Below are 16,435 nucleotides of genomic sequence, written 5' to 3' on the forward strand. Positions count from 1 at the left end.
ATTCAAACTTTGATCCACGTCTTATATTGGACGCGAACTTGTGTTGGCGCGACCCGGCTGAACTTCGACGTCGTATTGCTCCTTCCGCTTTTTCTTTACGGTCCATTTGTGCCACTCGGCTTGAGGGGAGGCGCTTAGACTTTCTTCTTTTACAACCTTATTTCCAACATGGCGTCGACCGATCCAATCTCCTTCACGGTTGTCTGGGGTGATGCCTCTGAACTTCCCTCCACCCAAGAGTTCCGACAAGCGTTAGAAAGGGGCTCAGATGAGCTCAAGCTAGAGACTTTACGGCGTATCATTACTGCTACTCTTAATGGCAGCCCTCAAGTGCGTTGACTCTGTTTTTCTTTCAAATCTTCAAGATTGCACATTTAGTCACGTAAACATAATGGGGTACTTTTACTTATGCTATTTGAATCCCCTATATCGTGTAGCCTCAATTGCTCATGCCATTATTCAATACATTCTCCCGTCGAAGAATAAAACTCTGAAGAAACTTCTCCATACATACTGGGAAGTCTGCCCAAAGCACGATGACAATGGCAAATTGAAGCAGGAGATGATCCTTGTGGTTAATGCTATTCGGAATGATTTGGTGTGTTTATAGAACATCGTCCTGGGCTGCTCTCCCGTTCTGACGTTCGTGTTTTTTTTTGCAACTCGATGTGTGTGTGTATGTGTGCGCGCGCGAGCAGCAACATCCCAATGAATACATACGTGGCGCAACTTTGCGGTCCATCCAAAAGATCAAGGATGCAGAGTTATTGGAGCCATTGATTCCACTTGTCGTTCATGTCTGGTATGTGTGTTTAACGAGGCCCTGAATACAGACTGAGTCCGTATCTATGTGTCTCTTCCAGGAACATCGACATTCCTACGTTCGAAAGAATGCCGTCCTTGCAATTCTAACCATCTACGCGACTTCGAACACTTCCTCCCCGATGGCCCCGAACTTATTCAGATATTTCTGGCTGCTGTATGTCTCGACACCATCCAGTGTTGCTTTCTTCTGCAGAAACGCAAATCGAACTGACAAGCGGCTGTCAGGAAACCGATACGACATGTCTTCGCAATGGTCTTGTTTTCCTGACAAACTGTGCCTACCGAAAGCTGTGGAGAAAGTCCTTTCTTCCATAGATCAAATTCCATCATGGGACGAGCAGATGCAGATGGCAGTTGTCGAGGTGATACGGAAGGATTCTCTTGGGGATTCCCCGAACCGAGTGAGATGCGACTGCTCCCTGACGTTCGCGATAACTCGCTGATGCCCGTCAAATACCAGCCCAAGTATATTCGCATTGTGTATGAGCTTCTGGAATCGAGCTCAGCATCTGTCAAGTATGAAGCCGCTACGACTTTAACGACATTGACATCCAATCCTGCCGCTGTCAAAGGTGAGGGGTGATTGTTCCATTAGCCTCACAATTTTAACGAAAACATTTCATCAGCGTCCGCCACCACCTTGATCAACCTCGCTGCCGGTCAGCCTGACAATAACGTGAAGCTCATTGTTCTGGACCGCCTGTCCGCATTGCATGAGAAGCACTCCGCTGATCTCAATGGTAATGGACCCCTTGTGCTCGATCTTCTTCGTGTACTGTCAAGTCCCGATATGGAAGTGAAGAAGAAATGCATTTCCATCGCGCTTTCGATGATTACCAGCCGTAACGTCGATGAAGTTGTTGACTTCCTCAAGAAGCAATTGGTGAAGACTGTTGACTCTGAATTTGAGAAAGTAAGTCTGATGGACGTTTCCCTTCATTGTAACTATGTACCTATTGATTGTCCATAGAGCGGCGAGTATCGACAACTTCTCATTCAATCGATACATGTCTGCGCCATCCGATTCTCCGAGGTCGCAGCCAGCGTAGTACACGCGCTTATGGACTTCTTGGGTGATTCGAACAACGCGTCAGCTGTCGACGTAATCGCTTTCGTCCGGTTAGTCATTTCCTCGGTTCGTGATTCATGATCCAAAACATTTACACTGGTTGCTTTTTTGAAATTAGGGAAGTCGTGCAAAAGTTCCCGAATTTGCGTGCCGCTATCACCAAGACGTTGCTGCAGACGTTCTCTCAAATCAAATCTGGAAAGGTTTTCCGTGGGGCTCTCTGGATTGTCGGGGAATATTGTACCGAGGTTGCAGGTCAGTGTACTCGTGAAAAATATTTGATTACGTGGGGAGATTTTGATTGGGGCGACAAAGAGATTCACGAAGCAATGCAAGAGATCCGCAGGACGATTGGTGAAATACCCATCCTGGCGTCCGAACAAGTAAGCTTTAACCTCTAGCTGTAAATCATGCATGTTAATTTTCCATTTTAGCGATTGCTCGATGAAGCTGGAGGCGACGTTGAACCGGAGAAGAAAGAGGGGACTGGTGCGAGTGGACAACCCCGTGTGCTCGCCGATGGAACGTATGCGACAGAAACTGCGTACTCGAGCGCTGCTGCTGCCCGTCTTGAGGCAGTCAAGGCAGCGTCTAAACCCCCGTTGAGGAGTAAGTGTGTGACCATCATTTTTGGGATCGTATGACTCATAGGCACATGAAGCACTCATTCTCCAGGGAGACTACTTCACGGGATCCGTGCTAGCCACAACGCTCACGAAGCTGGTCTTGAGATTTAGGAAGGTGTCGAAGGATGCGAAGGGTGTCAATGCGCTTCAGGCTGAAGTGATGCTAATTATGACGTCCGTTGTTCGGGTTGGGCAATCCAAATTTTCGTCTGCACCCATTGATGAGGATTCTATGGAGCGCATCATGGGATGTTTAAGAACACTGAGTGATGCCAACTCACAAACACCGAGGAGGTGAGGTGGAAATCATTTTCTTGGAGGACACTAAAGCTGCTTATGCAAAATGGTCGCTACCGAAGAAGTGGGCTGTGTTTCTCTTGACCTCCTTCGACGGTGGTTTATAACTCTGCTTTTAGCGCAAGGCTGCCGAAAAGCGAGAGAAGGACAGCAAAGTAGTCACTGTGCAAGTGGATGATGTGCTCTCTTTCAGACAATTCTCGAAGAAATCGGGGATAGACGCTTTTGATGATGTGAGTGCGACTTCCGCGTCGCTGGACAAATGCCCCTAACTCCTCGAACCATGTTATAGTATGAACAGGACGTGTCAAGGGCAACTGGAGCAGAAGAAGTCAAAGAGGATCTCCTTTCTAACCTCAGCCGAGTGGTGCAACTGACAGGCATGCATACTGTCTATTTGATTTCCATTTCGCTGACCCATCTTCAGGCTTCTCTGATCCAGTATACTCCGAAGCATACGTGAAAGTGCACCAATTCGATATATTACTGGGTAAAGGCAATGGCCTTGGAAGTTGTGCTCACTCATGGATCTTCCCACTCGACAGATGTTCTTATCGTCAACCAAACCCAAATACCCTCCAAAATCTCTGCATCGACTTTGCAACTCTCGGAGACTTGAAATTAGTAGAGCGGCCATCTACATATACCATTGGACCGCATAGCTTCCACAGTATAAAGGCGACCATTAAGGTCTAAGCTTAGCTGAAGACTTTGAGCGCCGTAACTGATGATCTTCACCAGGTATCATCCACTGAGACGGGTGTAATCTTTGGGAACATAATATGGGAATCAGGGACGACAGAGACTTCCGTTGTTCTCAATGACATCCATATTGATATAATGGATTACATCAAACCTGCCTACTGCAATGAAGCCGCCGTATGTGATTTCGCCATCTAGACCCGGCTCAGATTTCCTCATGCTTTGATCCTTAGTTCCGAAGCATGTGGACTGAATTCGAATGGGAAAATCGAGTGAACGTCAACACAGGCATAACGTTCGTACACATATGCGTCACTGCCACGCCCAAAGGCTAAAACTATTCACAGCGATCTGCGGGAATACTTGCAACACATTATGAAGTCAACGAACATGGCGTGTCTCACTCCTGAAGCAGCCCTCGAGGGTGATTGCGATTTCCTTTCTGCAAATCTGTATGCGAGAAGTTTATTCGGTCAGTATCTGTTCTTTTTTTTTTTTGCTTCCTTCATATTCTTCTCCAGGTGAAGATGCACTTGCGAATCTCAGTATTGAGAAGGCCGAAGACACAGGCGCTATTCAAGGGCACGTCCGGATACGAAGCAAAACGCAAGGCATTGCTCTCTCCCTCGGAGACAAGATAACGTTGGGTAAGTTAACCCCGGATGATAATTAGTACAACCACTGATGATGATGGAACCCAAGCACAAAAACGCAAGCCTATCGCGCTTATCTCGTAGTTCATGCTATGTAAATAATTAATATACTATTAATTCATCAGCACCAGGACAGCATGAGAGTAGGACAATGAATGGTGGTAACCAGAGAAGATCTAGCGACGTTTTAAGGATCTCGAATCTCTCTCATGATCCTCTGAATGGGGCCGTTTCCTATGAACAGAACCTTACTTGACGCCTCACTCAAAAATGGGTAGTGCGTACCGGCTAATGCTTTTATCATCGCTGTCCCGCCGGCGCTCGTCACGCGAACTGCGTCTCTCCTCACGACTCCGACGTTCACGCTCATCCTTGTCCGCATCTTTTCGAGGTCCAAACGGCGGCGTCTTTTCCTTTTTGCGTGAGGGGTCATCACGATGCTTGTCTCTCTCCGAGTCGCGTTCCTTATCCCGCTCACGATCTCTCCCACGCTCTTTCTCCTTGTCACGCTCACTGTCTCTGTCCCTGTCACGATCGCGCTCCCTCTCTTTCCCCTTTTCCCGATCTCGTTCAGAATCTCGCTCACGGTGCCGGTCTTTATGTGGGTCACGATCGCGATCCTCAGCACCGCTGCCATTGCCAGAGCCACCACCGTTCCCTCCATAGTCCAGCCCATCCACCTGAGCCAAGCCACCGTCACGATCTTTATCCTTGTAGCGGGGCATTTGGTTGCGCGGCCCAGTAGGGACGTTGGGGGCAATGGGGATGCCGGACGTTTTGGCAACATTTGGGGAGCCGCTAGATAGACTCCATCAGCCGATATCTACTCACGATATAATCATCACTCACACCCAACGGCCGTGAATTGCCCCCTACCCATTGGAGGGTTGGCGCCTGGGCGTGCCGATGCAGGCCCAGTGGGACCCCACCGCCAAACGGCCGAGATGGTATCCCTCGCCCTCGCCCTCGCATTGCTGGCCCGCCAGTATGACTGGGACCGCCGATTCTGAATATGATGGAATAGGTGACGGACCGACCATAGAATCCTATCGAAAGCTACCTTAGATAATGAAGGCATTACTAGTAACTCGATCTACTCACCTGCATGCCACCCCCCGAACCCTGAGCACCAGTGTTTGTAAAATCCCCACCAACTCCCTGACTCAGGCCCATTGACTGGGGCGAAAAGTGACCCATCTGCATAGGGAACCCTCCTTCTGCTCCGTGAGGCACCTGAGGCTGTTGCATAACACCAGAATCATCACCAACTTGTTGAGCTTGTCCTGGGTTCATTCCACCTGGGCCACCCATCAAATTGTTGTGCATTGGTGTACCACTACCATCAGGCATCCCATGTGCGACGCCCATTCCCATTCCTGGCCCACCCATGCCCATTTGTGGTGGCAACCCAACTCCCATCATGTCAGAAGGACCCATTCCCATCCCAGGATGCATCATCTGCATGGGGAAACCACCTTGGGGTTGCGGTCCGCCAAATTGTGAATGGAAATTCATTCGCTGTTGCTGCTGCTGTTGTATTCCCATTCGAGCAGACTGGGCAATCAACATCGATCTTAGTTCTGGTGGCACCGAGTTTTGAAGCATCTCTTCTGACATTCCAGCCAAATTCTGTGGGAACAGGGTCCATCGGTAAACGAAGAAATAACTCAGGGTTAGGATAGCGCACCATAACGTTGGCCTTCAATTCCGTTCCCATAGTTTCCATTTCTCGGCGACGGGCACAATACGCCTCCCACGATATCTCGTCGAAGCCGTAGTTGAACCAGTCACTAAGGTCACTACCTGGCCGTCTCCAAGCCTTATTTGACAGCGACTGTAGGTCGACGTCATATATTGATATACCGGAGAACTCTCCAGTTGCAGAAGGGTCAATCGGTGGTGCAGAGGGGGGTGCAATGGCAACAGGAAAGGAAGACGAATCAGGAAGTAATGATGTAGTCGTATCGTTTGTCCTTTGTTCGGGTTTGGGTATGATAGGCCGTTCCATTGCAGGTTCGGTTTGTTTGGTGATTGCCGTGGATTCGGCTTGTTGGGTCGGGGGTTTTGCGACTGGCGCTCCTCGTTCACGGGGGATGTATTCAGTTGTTAAATGGACGCTGGCTAAATAAAAACGGCAACGATTCGTATCACAACAAGTTTTGTAGAATGTTGAGAAACTCACGTCGTGGTGTTGGGTTGAAAGTTTTTGTGATGCTTCCTCTGAGGGATGGGCCTGAACTGTCGGGGAAGAGTCGCTTAGCCAAGATAGCTATATGTACCACATCTGTGGTATGGAATGCCCCTACCGAAAATCACGAGAACGCGCTGCAGCGGAAGTGTCTTCTTGAACAGGTGCGTTCAAGATTATCTCGATGTCCTACAAGCCACAGTTTCATAGAAGTTCAGTCAAGTTGAATAAATTTCTCACAGACTCATCGTCATCCTCCTCGTCATCCTCCTCCTGTTCATCTTCTCCTTCTGCATCAGCTTCAGCACTGTGCTCACCAACAGCACCCGGTGCTGACTCTGACAATGGTATGTCTGCACCCGCGCTAATGCCTTTGTATTGAGCCCTGGGAAAGAAACATTGAGGGGCAGCCTTCGAGACGATCAGATTTGAAATACACACAGGGATATGTCGACAGCTGCAAGTACAAAAAGTTAAAAGCATGATCACATACGACGATACCAGCCCGCTAACCTGGAATAGCAACGTTCACGACAGGCTCAGGCTCAGCGGTAGACTCCCCATAAAGGAACGCGTCTTCATCTTCTTCCATGATCTTATATAGGACTTCTATGTATTTCGCCTTCTGGTCGTGTCGGCGTCAGGCTCGTGACGGTGCCAACCGACGATCACGTGTTTAAACCCATCATTCCCAGGATCTACAGTGTGATACTGACAGTCGAACAACTACAAAAAGGTGAGCACGAACAGAGAAGACCGCTGACGCAAGCCTTACAGCCTTAGACAAATCGGCACAACTCGGGAACAAGTCAGCTGATTGACAGTGCTGGAAGATGGCACGGCACCAATCAAACTGTTCCAATGGTAGCACCTATTAAGGGAAGGACGTCGTCTATTAGCTGGATAATATAGTTTACAGCTTGGCTGTGTTTCACCTGCAGGATGTCATCTATTGGCTAGATGGTGTACCCGCACCGCAGTGCAGAGTTGGACTGTTACTGTAAGCAGAAAAGGAAACCTGTAAATCCACTATTCGTAACACTTACGGCTGGGGTACTGGGTGATACCAATATCACAATCTTCCACCTACTTGGCATCCTTCCCCCCGCACACCCAAACCGAAAAGGACATGCAGCATCTTAGTGAAATATCATCTATAAATAGGATGAATGTGCCGCATGTTTCTTGTTGGCTCCTACCTGACTTTACATATTCCTCTTTCAAGTGCAAATCCTTAATTACACTCCTTTCTTGATTCTATAACTAGAGCGCTTGCGCTTCGCGCTTCGCTGGACTCTGCACTTTTTCATTCTGTTATGTTGCGAGAGTTACATAATCAAATCCATAACTTTTTCTCATAACACAAGAAAATACAATCAAAAAAGGGAAGTGGAGCCTTTCAGAGTTGATGAAGGAAAAGACAATAACACAAAAATGATGAGGGTTTCGCAGTGAAGTGGTTTGGCTAAGCGATGGGACCCCAGCGCATGTTGGCATTGAGGGCCCACAATAGCTGAAGAGCCACCTCCTAAGCTGGAAACGACATAGGATGCATTGTATGTGTCATTCCTATGATGGAGTTGGTCGCCCAGGAGCAGTGGTGGAAGCCATTGGACAGTTTGACGCAGAAGGGGTCAGAGCGCGGGGGTGCTCAGTGAACTGGCACCCAGCCTGGGCTGTTAAGCGCATTTCCCCACCTAGAACCGGTGGGGAAGCAGTTGTAAGAAGTTCCTACTACCTCTGGTCTCTCAGAACGAGAGGAACAGTTGGGGCTGGAGATTCAACAGCCTCAGAGAAAATCGATGCACAGGGCGAATCGGTGAGCCGCACTCAGCAGAAGCTGAGCTGCCCTCATTCCGGTGTGAAACCGGATGGAAGAGAGTCAGGTAGACTGCATTTGACCTCTCAGAAGGAGAGGAAAGAGGAGGGGCATTTAACTAGCCCAGAAAAAGCCGAACCGTGGGACGCTTCGGTGAGCTGGCGCTCAGCAGATGCTAAGATGCCTTTATCCCCATGTGGAACCAGTGGGGAGACGGTCGCTTGGACCATCTTAGACCTCTCAGAGCAAGAGGAATGGATATGGGTCGTGGATTTGGCTGGCCCAGAAAAAGTCGAAGCGCGGGGTGCTTCAGAGACGGTTGAGGCCAGGGATTTGGCCTGCCGAGAGAAAGCCAAAGCGCAGGGCGCTTTGGTGAGCTGGCACTCAGCAGATGCTTCTTTTCGACGTGAAAACGGTTGAAAGATAGCTAGATGAACCATTTGTGACCTCTCTGAATGAGAGGAATGCTCGCGAGGGGGCAGGGGGAAGTCAGCACACTGGAGGAGTCAGTAAGTAATCCCATTTAAAATGGTACCGCTCCAAACATTCTTGGAAGTCTTCAAAGGACAAAAAAGACAACAGAGCATGTATATCGCTGCTGGGAGAGGTGGTGCTCGTTATCATACTAGCAGCGGATGAGTACGCATCTGAGAACGCTTGTGCAAGGTCTGATATCGAGTCAGGCGGAGGTCAGCAGACAACTGGGATGACGTAAGTGCAAAAAGGAAACGTAAGAAAATGCATGTAAAAGAAACCAAAAGGGCAAGATGCTGACAAATTTTCAGCGTCAAAATTTGCGTAATATTGCCACGGGTTAATGACTCTGTGTGCAGAGTAACAGTGTGTATAGGTACATACTGTGCAGGAATCGGGAAGCAATGCAAGCACTCTAGTTTTATATTGCGTAAGACGGTGCAGAGTCAATCGAGCGAAGCGAGCACTTTAGTGCTAGACTGACAACGCCAAGGAGAGGGGCACGTGCTCTATGCCCTAAAGAACGGGGTGGGTCGTGAAGTGACCTTGCAAGCAAGGTATCCCCACAGATGACAATGCGAGAGCGTTTCATCTCGTGGGTCACGTACCTTCACGTAGCTATTCTTGATGACCTGCCCTATCTTTTCAGAGGCTTCGAACATTCGGGAAATTTGCAGTTGCGAGAGCCGGCCGAAACAGCGATCGCACGGCATAAAAAAGGTAATTACTGCGTCAAAGCAGCATGTAAAAATGCAGGAAAAATCTCCATCATACAGCAAATATCACATACATGTACTTGATGTGAATGCGGAACTAAGCACAGAATGAGCAGGGTGGTACCATACTATGTGAAGGGTGAGTACCTCGATTACCCCAGCTGGAGCTGTACGGGCCACGGGCTCAAAACTTCACCGATCAGACTGAAATGCGAATTGGACGCCTTAGAATTAATTGAGGAGGCCATGAAATTTGAGTGGCCCTCTGATTCTCATTTCGCGTTGGCGACGCCTCAAGTGTGTGTCGGTGTCTTGTTGGCAACATTGGTTCCGATGGAGGCTGGTCGCCAATGGACTCTCGCCTGTGTTGTAATCAAGACACCTCACCGCCGCATAAGCAGGGTAATAAAACGGATCTATAGCCACCTGATGAGCATCCCGTTTTGGGGATAACAAGAAAAATATTTGGTAATGGTAGAAAGCACCAATGAGACGAGCCAGAGGCACAAATGTGCAAAGAGAAGAAAATAACACCTCAGAAGCTAATGTCTGCCCCAATTTTAGCGAAGCACAGAAGAGAAATTTCCCTACTGGTCGTTACGCATTCCCCATGATAGGAGTATTCTAGACATCTGCAGCGGCTCCTCCACACAAGCCCAATGACCTACATCCTTCAATATGATCTCCTTCACACCCGATCCGTTCCCAGCTCCACTTCCACTCGTCCTGCTCCGTTTGCCTTTCCTCCAAACTTCCTGTCCGCCCCATCCAGACTCGAACTCGTGCTGTCCACGCTGAAGCTGTACTTCCTCAACCCAAGCACGCAACAGCTCAGGCGAAGCGAGATCATCCTCTTCACCTCCAACGATAAGCATCTCACAGTGCTGAGGCGTGACGTTCACATTCAAATTAAGACCACTTGGGCTTGTTGATGACGACCCTGCCGAATATTCGGACGCTAAAGGAGAAGAGAAACAACATCGCACAAGAGCCTTTTGAGTTGCTGCGTATGCGGATGGGTGTGTCGAAAGCACAAGTCGATGGATGAGCGACTGAGCGGAGTAATTCGTTTGCAGTGAGTGTCTCGATATAGAGGAAGTTGACGTCGTAACGGCGATCGAGGATAGTGCAGCTGGCGTGCTTGCAGGCCGGATAGGCGGAAGGGTCATCCGGGACATCATACTGGGCGACAGTGGCGAGGATGGGGGAGAGTTGCCAGGCGACATTGATCTTATGTGGGACGCTTGGGAAAGAAGGGCACCCCGCATCGCGTCCGTTAGATATCGTATCGGGTGGAGGAACACTGGATGGGTGAAGGTGAGTAAATATTCGGCAATAGTTGGTGGGCTTCTTACATAATTTGTCGGTCCTTGCAGGGAAGTTGAGAGCGAACAATGACGCCACGTGCTAGGGATGGGAATAAGGAAGATTAGCTTGAGATCATGGGCCATCGCGAAGCACCGAAACTTCGGAAGGGAATGTGCAACCATCAAGTCACACGGGGAGTTTGAACGTGAAGAAAAAAGTCAAAGAGCAATCGAGGAACATAGTTACTTACACAGAAGAGTGAATGGGCAACTATGGCAACTTGTCTGAATTGCAGCTCATTCAGAAGGGCCAACAAATCGTGTAGGAGATCTACGACCGTCATCTGATCGCGACCACTCCAGGGACTGAGGCCGTGGCCATCGCTGTCGAAGAGCACTAGCTGACGATGCTGTGCGAGCTGAGGTGCCATGAGGAGTGGCGTGACCCATGAGGACGAGTTTGATCCAACGGCATGCAAGAATATCACAGGTGGCTTCGTTGTTGGTGCATTAGGGGGAGGTGCTGGTTCAGAGAGTCGCACATGTATGGAACGTTGGCCGATGGAGACAAACTTGGATGTGAAAGATGTTTGGGACATAGAGTAGGAGGAGAAAGGGGGGAAAAGGATGTCTGAGGTGATGCAATTGCGCTCAAAACCAGTTGGATTTAAACCTGTATCGGGGACGGCGTATAATTCAATAAATATCAGTGACTCGCGAAAGCAGTATCTATGCGAGCGGACTCAGTTGACGGTTTTCCGAGACAGGGTATTATGTAAAAAGGAAAGGTCGAATTTTGAAAAGGAAAACAGGTGTGCGGGACTCATGGCCAGAGCATGGGCAACGGTACTATGGGAAAGAATCCCTCGGTAGATATGGCCTACCATTGATTCCCCTTGGCGCAAATGACAATTATCATGAGGATCGGATGCAATTCAATCAATAGTGCATTATGCCGGTAAAGGAATCAAGAAAAACGCAGCCTCAGTTCGCGTGCACCTACATGTGCAAATTGCACAGGATACAACTATCCGACTGTCATTCGGTACCGTCCTTTTCAGTGCGGTTCTGATCGCGCACTAGGTATCACTCGACAACGCGCGCTCAATGTATCACAACCATCTTACGTATCCAAGACACTGTTGCCGAATATGTTGCCCAGAAAACGGTAGACCCAAAGCGCGTCGGAGATGGTCGTGAAGCTTGGACACGTGATGGGAACGGAAATAGATCTCCGTAACCATCCAAAAAAAACTAACCCGACAGCAATGCCCGCAATGGATGAAACGTGGCGCTCAAGCCATTCAACCAATACTCGGTCTCTCCCTGTCCCCAGAAACTCGCCGTGCTGCGCTACGTAGTCTTTACAAACCCTTCCGGAATTCAACTTGCGCTTTCTCTTATGGGCGCTTATCAAAAACCGGTCGCACCGACACCGTTTTCCCACTCCTACATCAATGGGTTGTATTTCCTGGACCCTGCCCCTTGGTTTGCGCGCCTATACCGATCGGGAGATATATTATGTATGTACATCCTCTGATGCCGCAGATCTGGTGATCTATTTAGTCGTATTTCTGTTCTTCTTTCCGTTCGCAGGCTTTCTTTCATCACTGGGGCGGCCGGAGCGGCCATCCCGCCCTATGGCCGCCGTGGGGTTTTAGGACATCTTGCTTTCCTCTTTGGGGTTTTTCTAGAAACCTTGTGACCTGGCATTGGCACCCGAGCTCCAGCGCGGACATTGTTTTGCTAGGTCTCTCCGCATCCTATTTTATATTCTTAGCTGGATCGAGTCAGAATGAAGCACCCTCAACTTCCGGACTGAAGCGCCCAAGACGTCAACCCAGATTCCCAGATTAAGCGCCCTTACCTTCGATGGTTGCAATATACAGCGCTACTATTGGGTAATATTGCTAGCGCCGTATAATATTAATAGTACATGCCGAAGCAGCCAAGCATATCGGAAGTGATGAAATGAATTCAGGAATGAAAATGAAGAAAAGATGTCCGCCGCCGCACTTCCGGGCCCGCCTTATGCAGTTCGTCAAGTCAGTCTCAGAACCCCCAATTCTGAAAAGCCCCCTCCCCCCCCGGTTCGCTCGACCGACTCAAATTCGTGTACCAGAGGAAGTGAACAAGCCTACAGCGGTGACAACCATCATCCCAATTACTAGACCGGATACCCCCACAACTCTTTTGTTGGCAGTCCCATTCTCCAAGTCCCCATGGCTCGTTCGAAGTCCCTGTTTCTTCCTCTCCTCCTTACCTCCACGCCCATTCGATGTCTGCAGGACGCCCTGATCAACCTTCGCACCGTAGGCATACCTGCCTGTTTCTGTAGTGGTAGGGAATGTATTCGACGGGTCTCCTGTGTCATCATCTACCCCGGTGTTAACCGCGTTGAGCGAATCTTGGGTTAGGAACACGAGCGCAGCCGACGGCCCCTTGAGAGGGATTCGACAACCTGTATTTGCATCGCACGTGATCTGTTGAGTGTCCCGCTTTCCTCGCAATCTCCCATCGGACTGGAACGGCGCGCCCATCGTCTGGCCGGCATACGTAAGATTGTACTTTTGTGTCACGCTTCGGAGCGCATATCAACCAAATACCATTTATGTCAGGATGCGGGCACGATTGATAAGACCAAGTGAAAATGCTTACGAATTTGCACTATAGTACCTCACGTATGCGGTCTGCGGATTTTGCGCAGGCACGTTCGTAGTTCCCCCTCCGACCGACACCGTAACGATGGTATCAGCCGCACCACTTGGATCATTCATATAATTTATCAGTACCAGTTTTGTTGGATTAGGTCCTTCATAGATTGCATATCCAGGGGTGTAAGGATTGTTGTTGTTAAGCTTGAGATCAACGACCCGAGAGCTATTCGAGGGACCCAGTGCTTCCGCGACCATAAGCATCATGTAGTCTGAAGTGCGTTCAAAAGTGATGAGAATCAGAAAGAAACGAGCGGCTAGGGGAATGGGAACTAGAACACGCGGAGAAGCGACATACACATTGGTCCTGTAGTCCAGCCAAAGTTATCTTCAATATTAATTGTTCCGGGCGGTGGAGTAAATGCTATGACAGACATTAAGCGACGGCAATTAGCTTCTCATTTCTCGGCGGACGGAATACTGCTAGGCCGCTTATTACCATTGTACGCGACGGTTTGACCACCAAAGTGGTAAAGTACATTCCTATCGAGGGTGAAGTGGAAACAAGCATGATAGTGGCAATATCCACTTACGAGAAATTTGCCCATGCCATTTGAAGCGAATAGTCTGCCGTGCGGGGAGGAGAAGAGCAGCGAAATCAAATTAGCCAATCATTCCCAAAAGCGGGAATGGTTCACCGATGCCGAAGACTCACCAATGCCCCATAACCCGGCTCCAAAACTATCGGAGAGCCCCACAAACCCACCGCAAGAAGCCGTATTAGTCTCGAACATTACCAACGGTTTTCCATGCTGCAACGCATATGCTGTTTTGGGGTAGATATTCATGAGTTTAGGCATCAACTTGTCAAAAACAAAAGAAACAAAACGCACCAGACGCACTATTGTATTCCTTCACGACGTTGACAAGATTAGTGTGAGAGAGGTAATCCGCATACAGAGTCTGTGGGTTAGTTGGATTGATCGGATCACAGTTGTCTAACGGTGGAAACACCAGAGGGAATTGATGGTGATCAGCGGTCCTCTTCCTCCTCGGGATCGACCAAAAACCCCGTAGCGCTCACCATGGGGATAACGTTGCACGGTCAAAATCTTTAAATTGCTGTCGAACCCAGTCACGAAGCCGGCTTGGATCACTTGGTCGATACTCCATTGGCCGTCGATATTACAACAGATACTTGGCCCAAGGAGGCTCTGCTTGTTGCTCACCAGGGGATCGTTGTTGATTGCTTCGATTGCCTGGGGTCACGAGAGACAATTGAGTTTGCATGTGTTGACGGTCCGACGGAAAGAGTCGACTTACACGTCCCCATTCATCCATGAAACTTCCGATGGGATACGGATTCGGTCGTTTGCGGGAACCAATGCCATACCTACAATGATTGAGTGTGAGAACGTGGCCCCTGAAAGAATTAAATTAAATTCACAAATCCGGTTCGTTTGCTGTGATGGAGAAATTGGTGAATCAAACGGCCGAGGTCCAGGCGACTCGGAGTTTCTCACCCAGCTGAGCAGCAACCAGCCTATCTCCGAGGATCTTCTCAGCGTGGCCCAACATAGCTGAGATCCCAGTTACGTTCGTTGCGTCCGCGAAGGGCAGGCCAATGTACCATTCAACTCCCAATAACGCGCTAACGTTCGTCATGGCATAGTATAGGTCCAATGAAATGTCCACATCGGGTGTACGAGTCTAACGGAACGATATGAGCGCCTGAAAAATAACAATATAAAGACAACGCCAGCGCACAGGGTTCAGGGGATTGATATTTTCCGTCTTGTTGATGAATTGACGATTTTCAAATGATTGAAGAAACAATCGTGCCTTTTCCTGTGTATTGCCGCCCACTCGAATGGGCGGAGCAGCTCCGGAACGAGATTTGAGGCCAGCGACGTAATTAAGGAATGGAACAGCAAGCCCTATGGAAAACTTGAGTCAACAATGCTTTAGGGTAGGATTTGACGTCAACATACTTGATGAATTTGTGCCCACTGAGGTACATGATTAATATTGTTACGTAAATAAAAAGTTGCGCTACGGGGGATGGTAACGCACGAATTTGGTTTGCCACGGACAACTCAACACTGAACCCTACGAAGTTCCCCTTCACTGGAATACTTAATCTAGCCATGCCCCCTGTGGGATAATCTTAGTGAAGTGTCATAGAAATTGCAACTAATTATTGACACACCAGGATAAAGCTGGGCGGTGTACTGCTTTGCTGGCATAGGGCTCGGAAGCGGAGGTGGGGTTAACCTGCAAAATTCGTACGAAAGATTCCTCATTTTAATAGCAACATCCCACTCACTCCGTGAGATTGTACGCATCCAACGTCCGCGCTGGGGGTGGTATAGCCTCCACGCCAGTTGGTAACAAGGGGTTGCCAAGCGGATCGACTGATGGCGTGCCATAGATGGTCACTGCAGTACCATGTGGTATGGTGAACGCCAAAGTAAGATATAACGAAGGATACGAGAGCATTAACATCCCCCCAACTAAGATTCAGAGTGGGAAGAGGGGAACGATGAGGCAAAGAGCGGAAACCACACATCCACGGCTTGGAAATGCACAGCGAACGCCAAGTGCTTGGCATATTCAGTTCAGGCTTGCAGTACATTCAAAACTGCCATGGGGAAGCATCTGCAAGGCGAACGAGAAGGGCCAAATGATCCAGAGATGCTAGTTGAGCGCATTCATGAGACAGTTTTCGGAGCACATCATCCGACTTCAGGGCGGGCGTCATACCCATGAACTTCCCACTGTCAATGGCAAGGGCGCCCAGAAATGCTAAGAAGCTGCGCGGGGATAAGGTTCCCGTTTGGGACGGCGATCTGGGCACCTTGTGCGAAATGATCAGGCAGCATAAGCGCCCGCGTTGTTTGACGGAAACTACCGAATTAAACTTCGCTATCACGTCACTAGCCTTATGTAACGGATCGATTTGTCATGCAGTAATTCCGCCCTGTGACTGCGTAAGTACTGTATGCTGGTAGCTTTTCCCCAGCAGCCAGCTCTCTTTGTTCTCAGCTGGTTCTACCTCAGAAGAGTACCTCCTATTGAGCGGGTGACCAGCCTCTATTGGAATGG

At 49.2% G+C, this 16,435-nt stretch overlaps 5 protein-coding genes across 5 annotated transcripts; 2 read left to right on the forward strand and 3 right to left on the reverse strand.

Annotated features, from left to right (window-relative positions):
* Window positions 1-168: 168 nt before the first annotated feature.
* On the forward strand, window positions 169-4,256 carry EI90DRAFT_3144597 (coatomer protein; the record flags this gene model as incomplete). The annotated part of the gene is made up of 23 exons (XM_039065164.1): window positions 169-334; window positions 438-598; window positions 699-788; window positions 864-979; window positions 1,041-1,099; window positions 1,126-1,226; window positions 1,286-1,397; window positions 1,452-1,565; window positions 1,623-1,774; window positions 1,796-1,944; window positions 2,013-2,149; window positions 2,210-2,277; window positions 2,329-2,503; window positions 2,556-2,786; window positions 2,815-2,888; window positions 2,937-3,050; window positions 3,110-3,197; window positions 3,245-3,507; window positions 3,559-3,696; window positions 3,753-3,814; window positions 3,867-3,991; window positions 4,041-4,166; window positions 4,222-4,256. 23 exons carry the CDS (start codon window positions 169-171, stop codon window positions 4,254-4,256), a joined length of 2,856 nt encoding a protein of 951 aa, XP_038919605.1.
* On the reverse strand, window positions 4,177-7,086 carry EI90DRAFT_3044254 (uncharacterized protein). Its single transcript, XM_039059324.1, has 11 exons — window positions 6,874-7,086; window positions 6,601-6,731; window positions 6,479-6,549; window positions 6,355-6,410; window positions 5,860-6,293; window positions 5,274-5,801; window positions 5,202-5,218; window positions 5,102-5,178; window positions 5,024-5,066; window positions 4,433-4,970; window positions 4,177-4,406 (listed from the first exon to the last, which is right to left on the reverse strand). Exons 1-10 carry the CDS (start codon window positions 6,950-6,952, stop codon window positions 4,433-4,435), a joined length of 1,974 nt encoding a protein of 657 aa, XP_038919606.1. The 5' UTR covers window positions 6,953-7,086; the 3' UTR covers window positions 4,177-4,406.
* A 624-nt stretch (window positions 7,087-7,710) lies between these two features.
* EI90DRAFT_3044256 (uncharacterized protein) lies at window positions 7,711-8,754 on the forward strand. Its single transcript, XM_039059325.1, has one exon. It carries the CDS (start codon window positions 7,910-7,912, stop codon window positions 8,597-8,599), a length of 690 nt encoding a protein of 229 aa, XP_038919607.1. The 5' UTR covers window positions 7,711-7,909; the 3' UTR covers window positions 8,600-8,754.
* A 1,135-nt stretch (window positions 8,755-9,889) lies between these two features.
* Window positions 9,890-11,527, reverse strand: EI90DRAFT_88784 (Alpha/Beta hydrolase protein). Its single transcript, XM_039068195.1, has 3 exons — window positions 10,928-11,527; window positions 10,725-10,776; window positions 9,890-10,672 (listed from the first exon to the last, which is right to left on the reverse strand). The coding sequence occupies exons 1-3, from the start codon at window positions 11,273-11,275 to the stop codon at window positions 9,957-9,959; spliced, it is 1,116 nt and encodes a 371-aa protein (XP_038919608.1). The 5' UTR covers window positions 11,276-11,527; the 3' UTR covers window positions 9,890-9,956.
* Window positions 11,528-12,781: 1,254 nt separating this feature from the next.
* Window positions 12,782-15,633, reverse strand: EI90DRAFT_2911040 (uncharacterized protein; the record flags this gene model as incomplete). Its single annotated transcript, XM_039054415.1, has 15 exons — window positions 12,782-13,256; window positions 13,335-13,602; window positions 13,689-13,754; window positions 13,830-13,873; window positions 13,924-13,957; window positions 14,046-14,156; window positions 14,224-14,328; window positions 14,415-14,589; window positions 14,654-14,723; window positions 14,778-14,793; window positions 14,854-15,040; window positions 15,098-15,267; window positions 15,322-15,339; window positions 15,404-15,471; window positions 15,536-15,633. The coding sequence occupies 15 exons, from the start codon at window positions 15,631-15,633 to the stop codon at window positions 12,782-12,784; spliced, it is 1,905 nt and encodes a 634-aa protein (XP_038919609.1).
* Between the last annotated feature and the right edge of the window lie 802 nt (window positions 15,634-16,435).

The sequence above is a fragment of the Cantharellus anzutake genome (genome assembly GCF_015039405.1).
Source record: "Cantharellus anzutake strain C23 chromosome Unknown EI90scaffold_10, whole genome shotgun sequence".
NCBI lineage: Eukaryota > Fungi > Basidiomycota > Agaricomycetes > Cantharellales > Hydnaceae > Cantharellus > Cantharellus anzutake.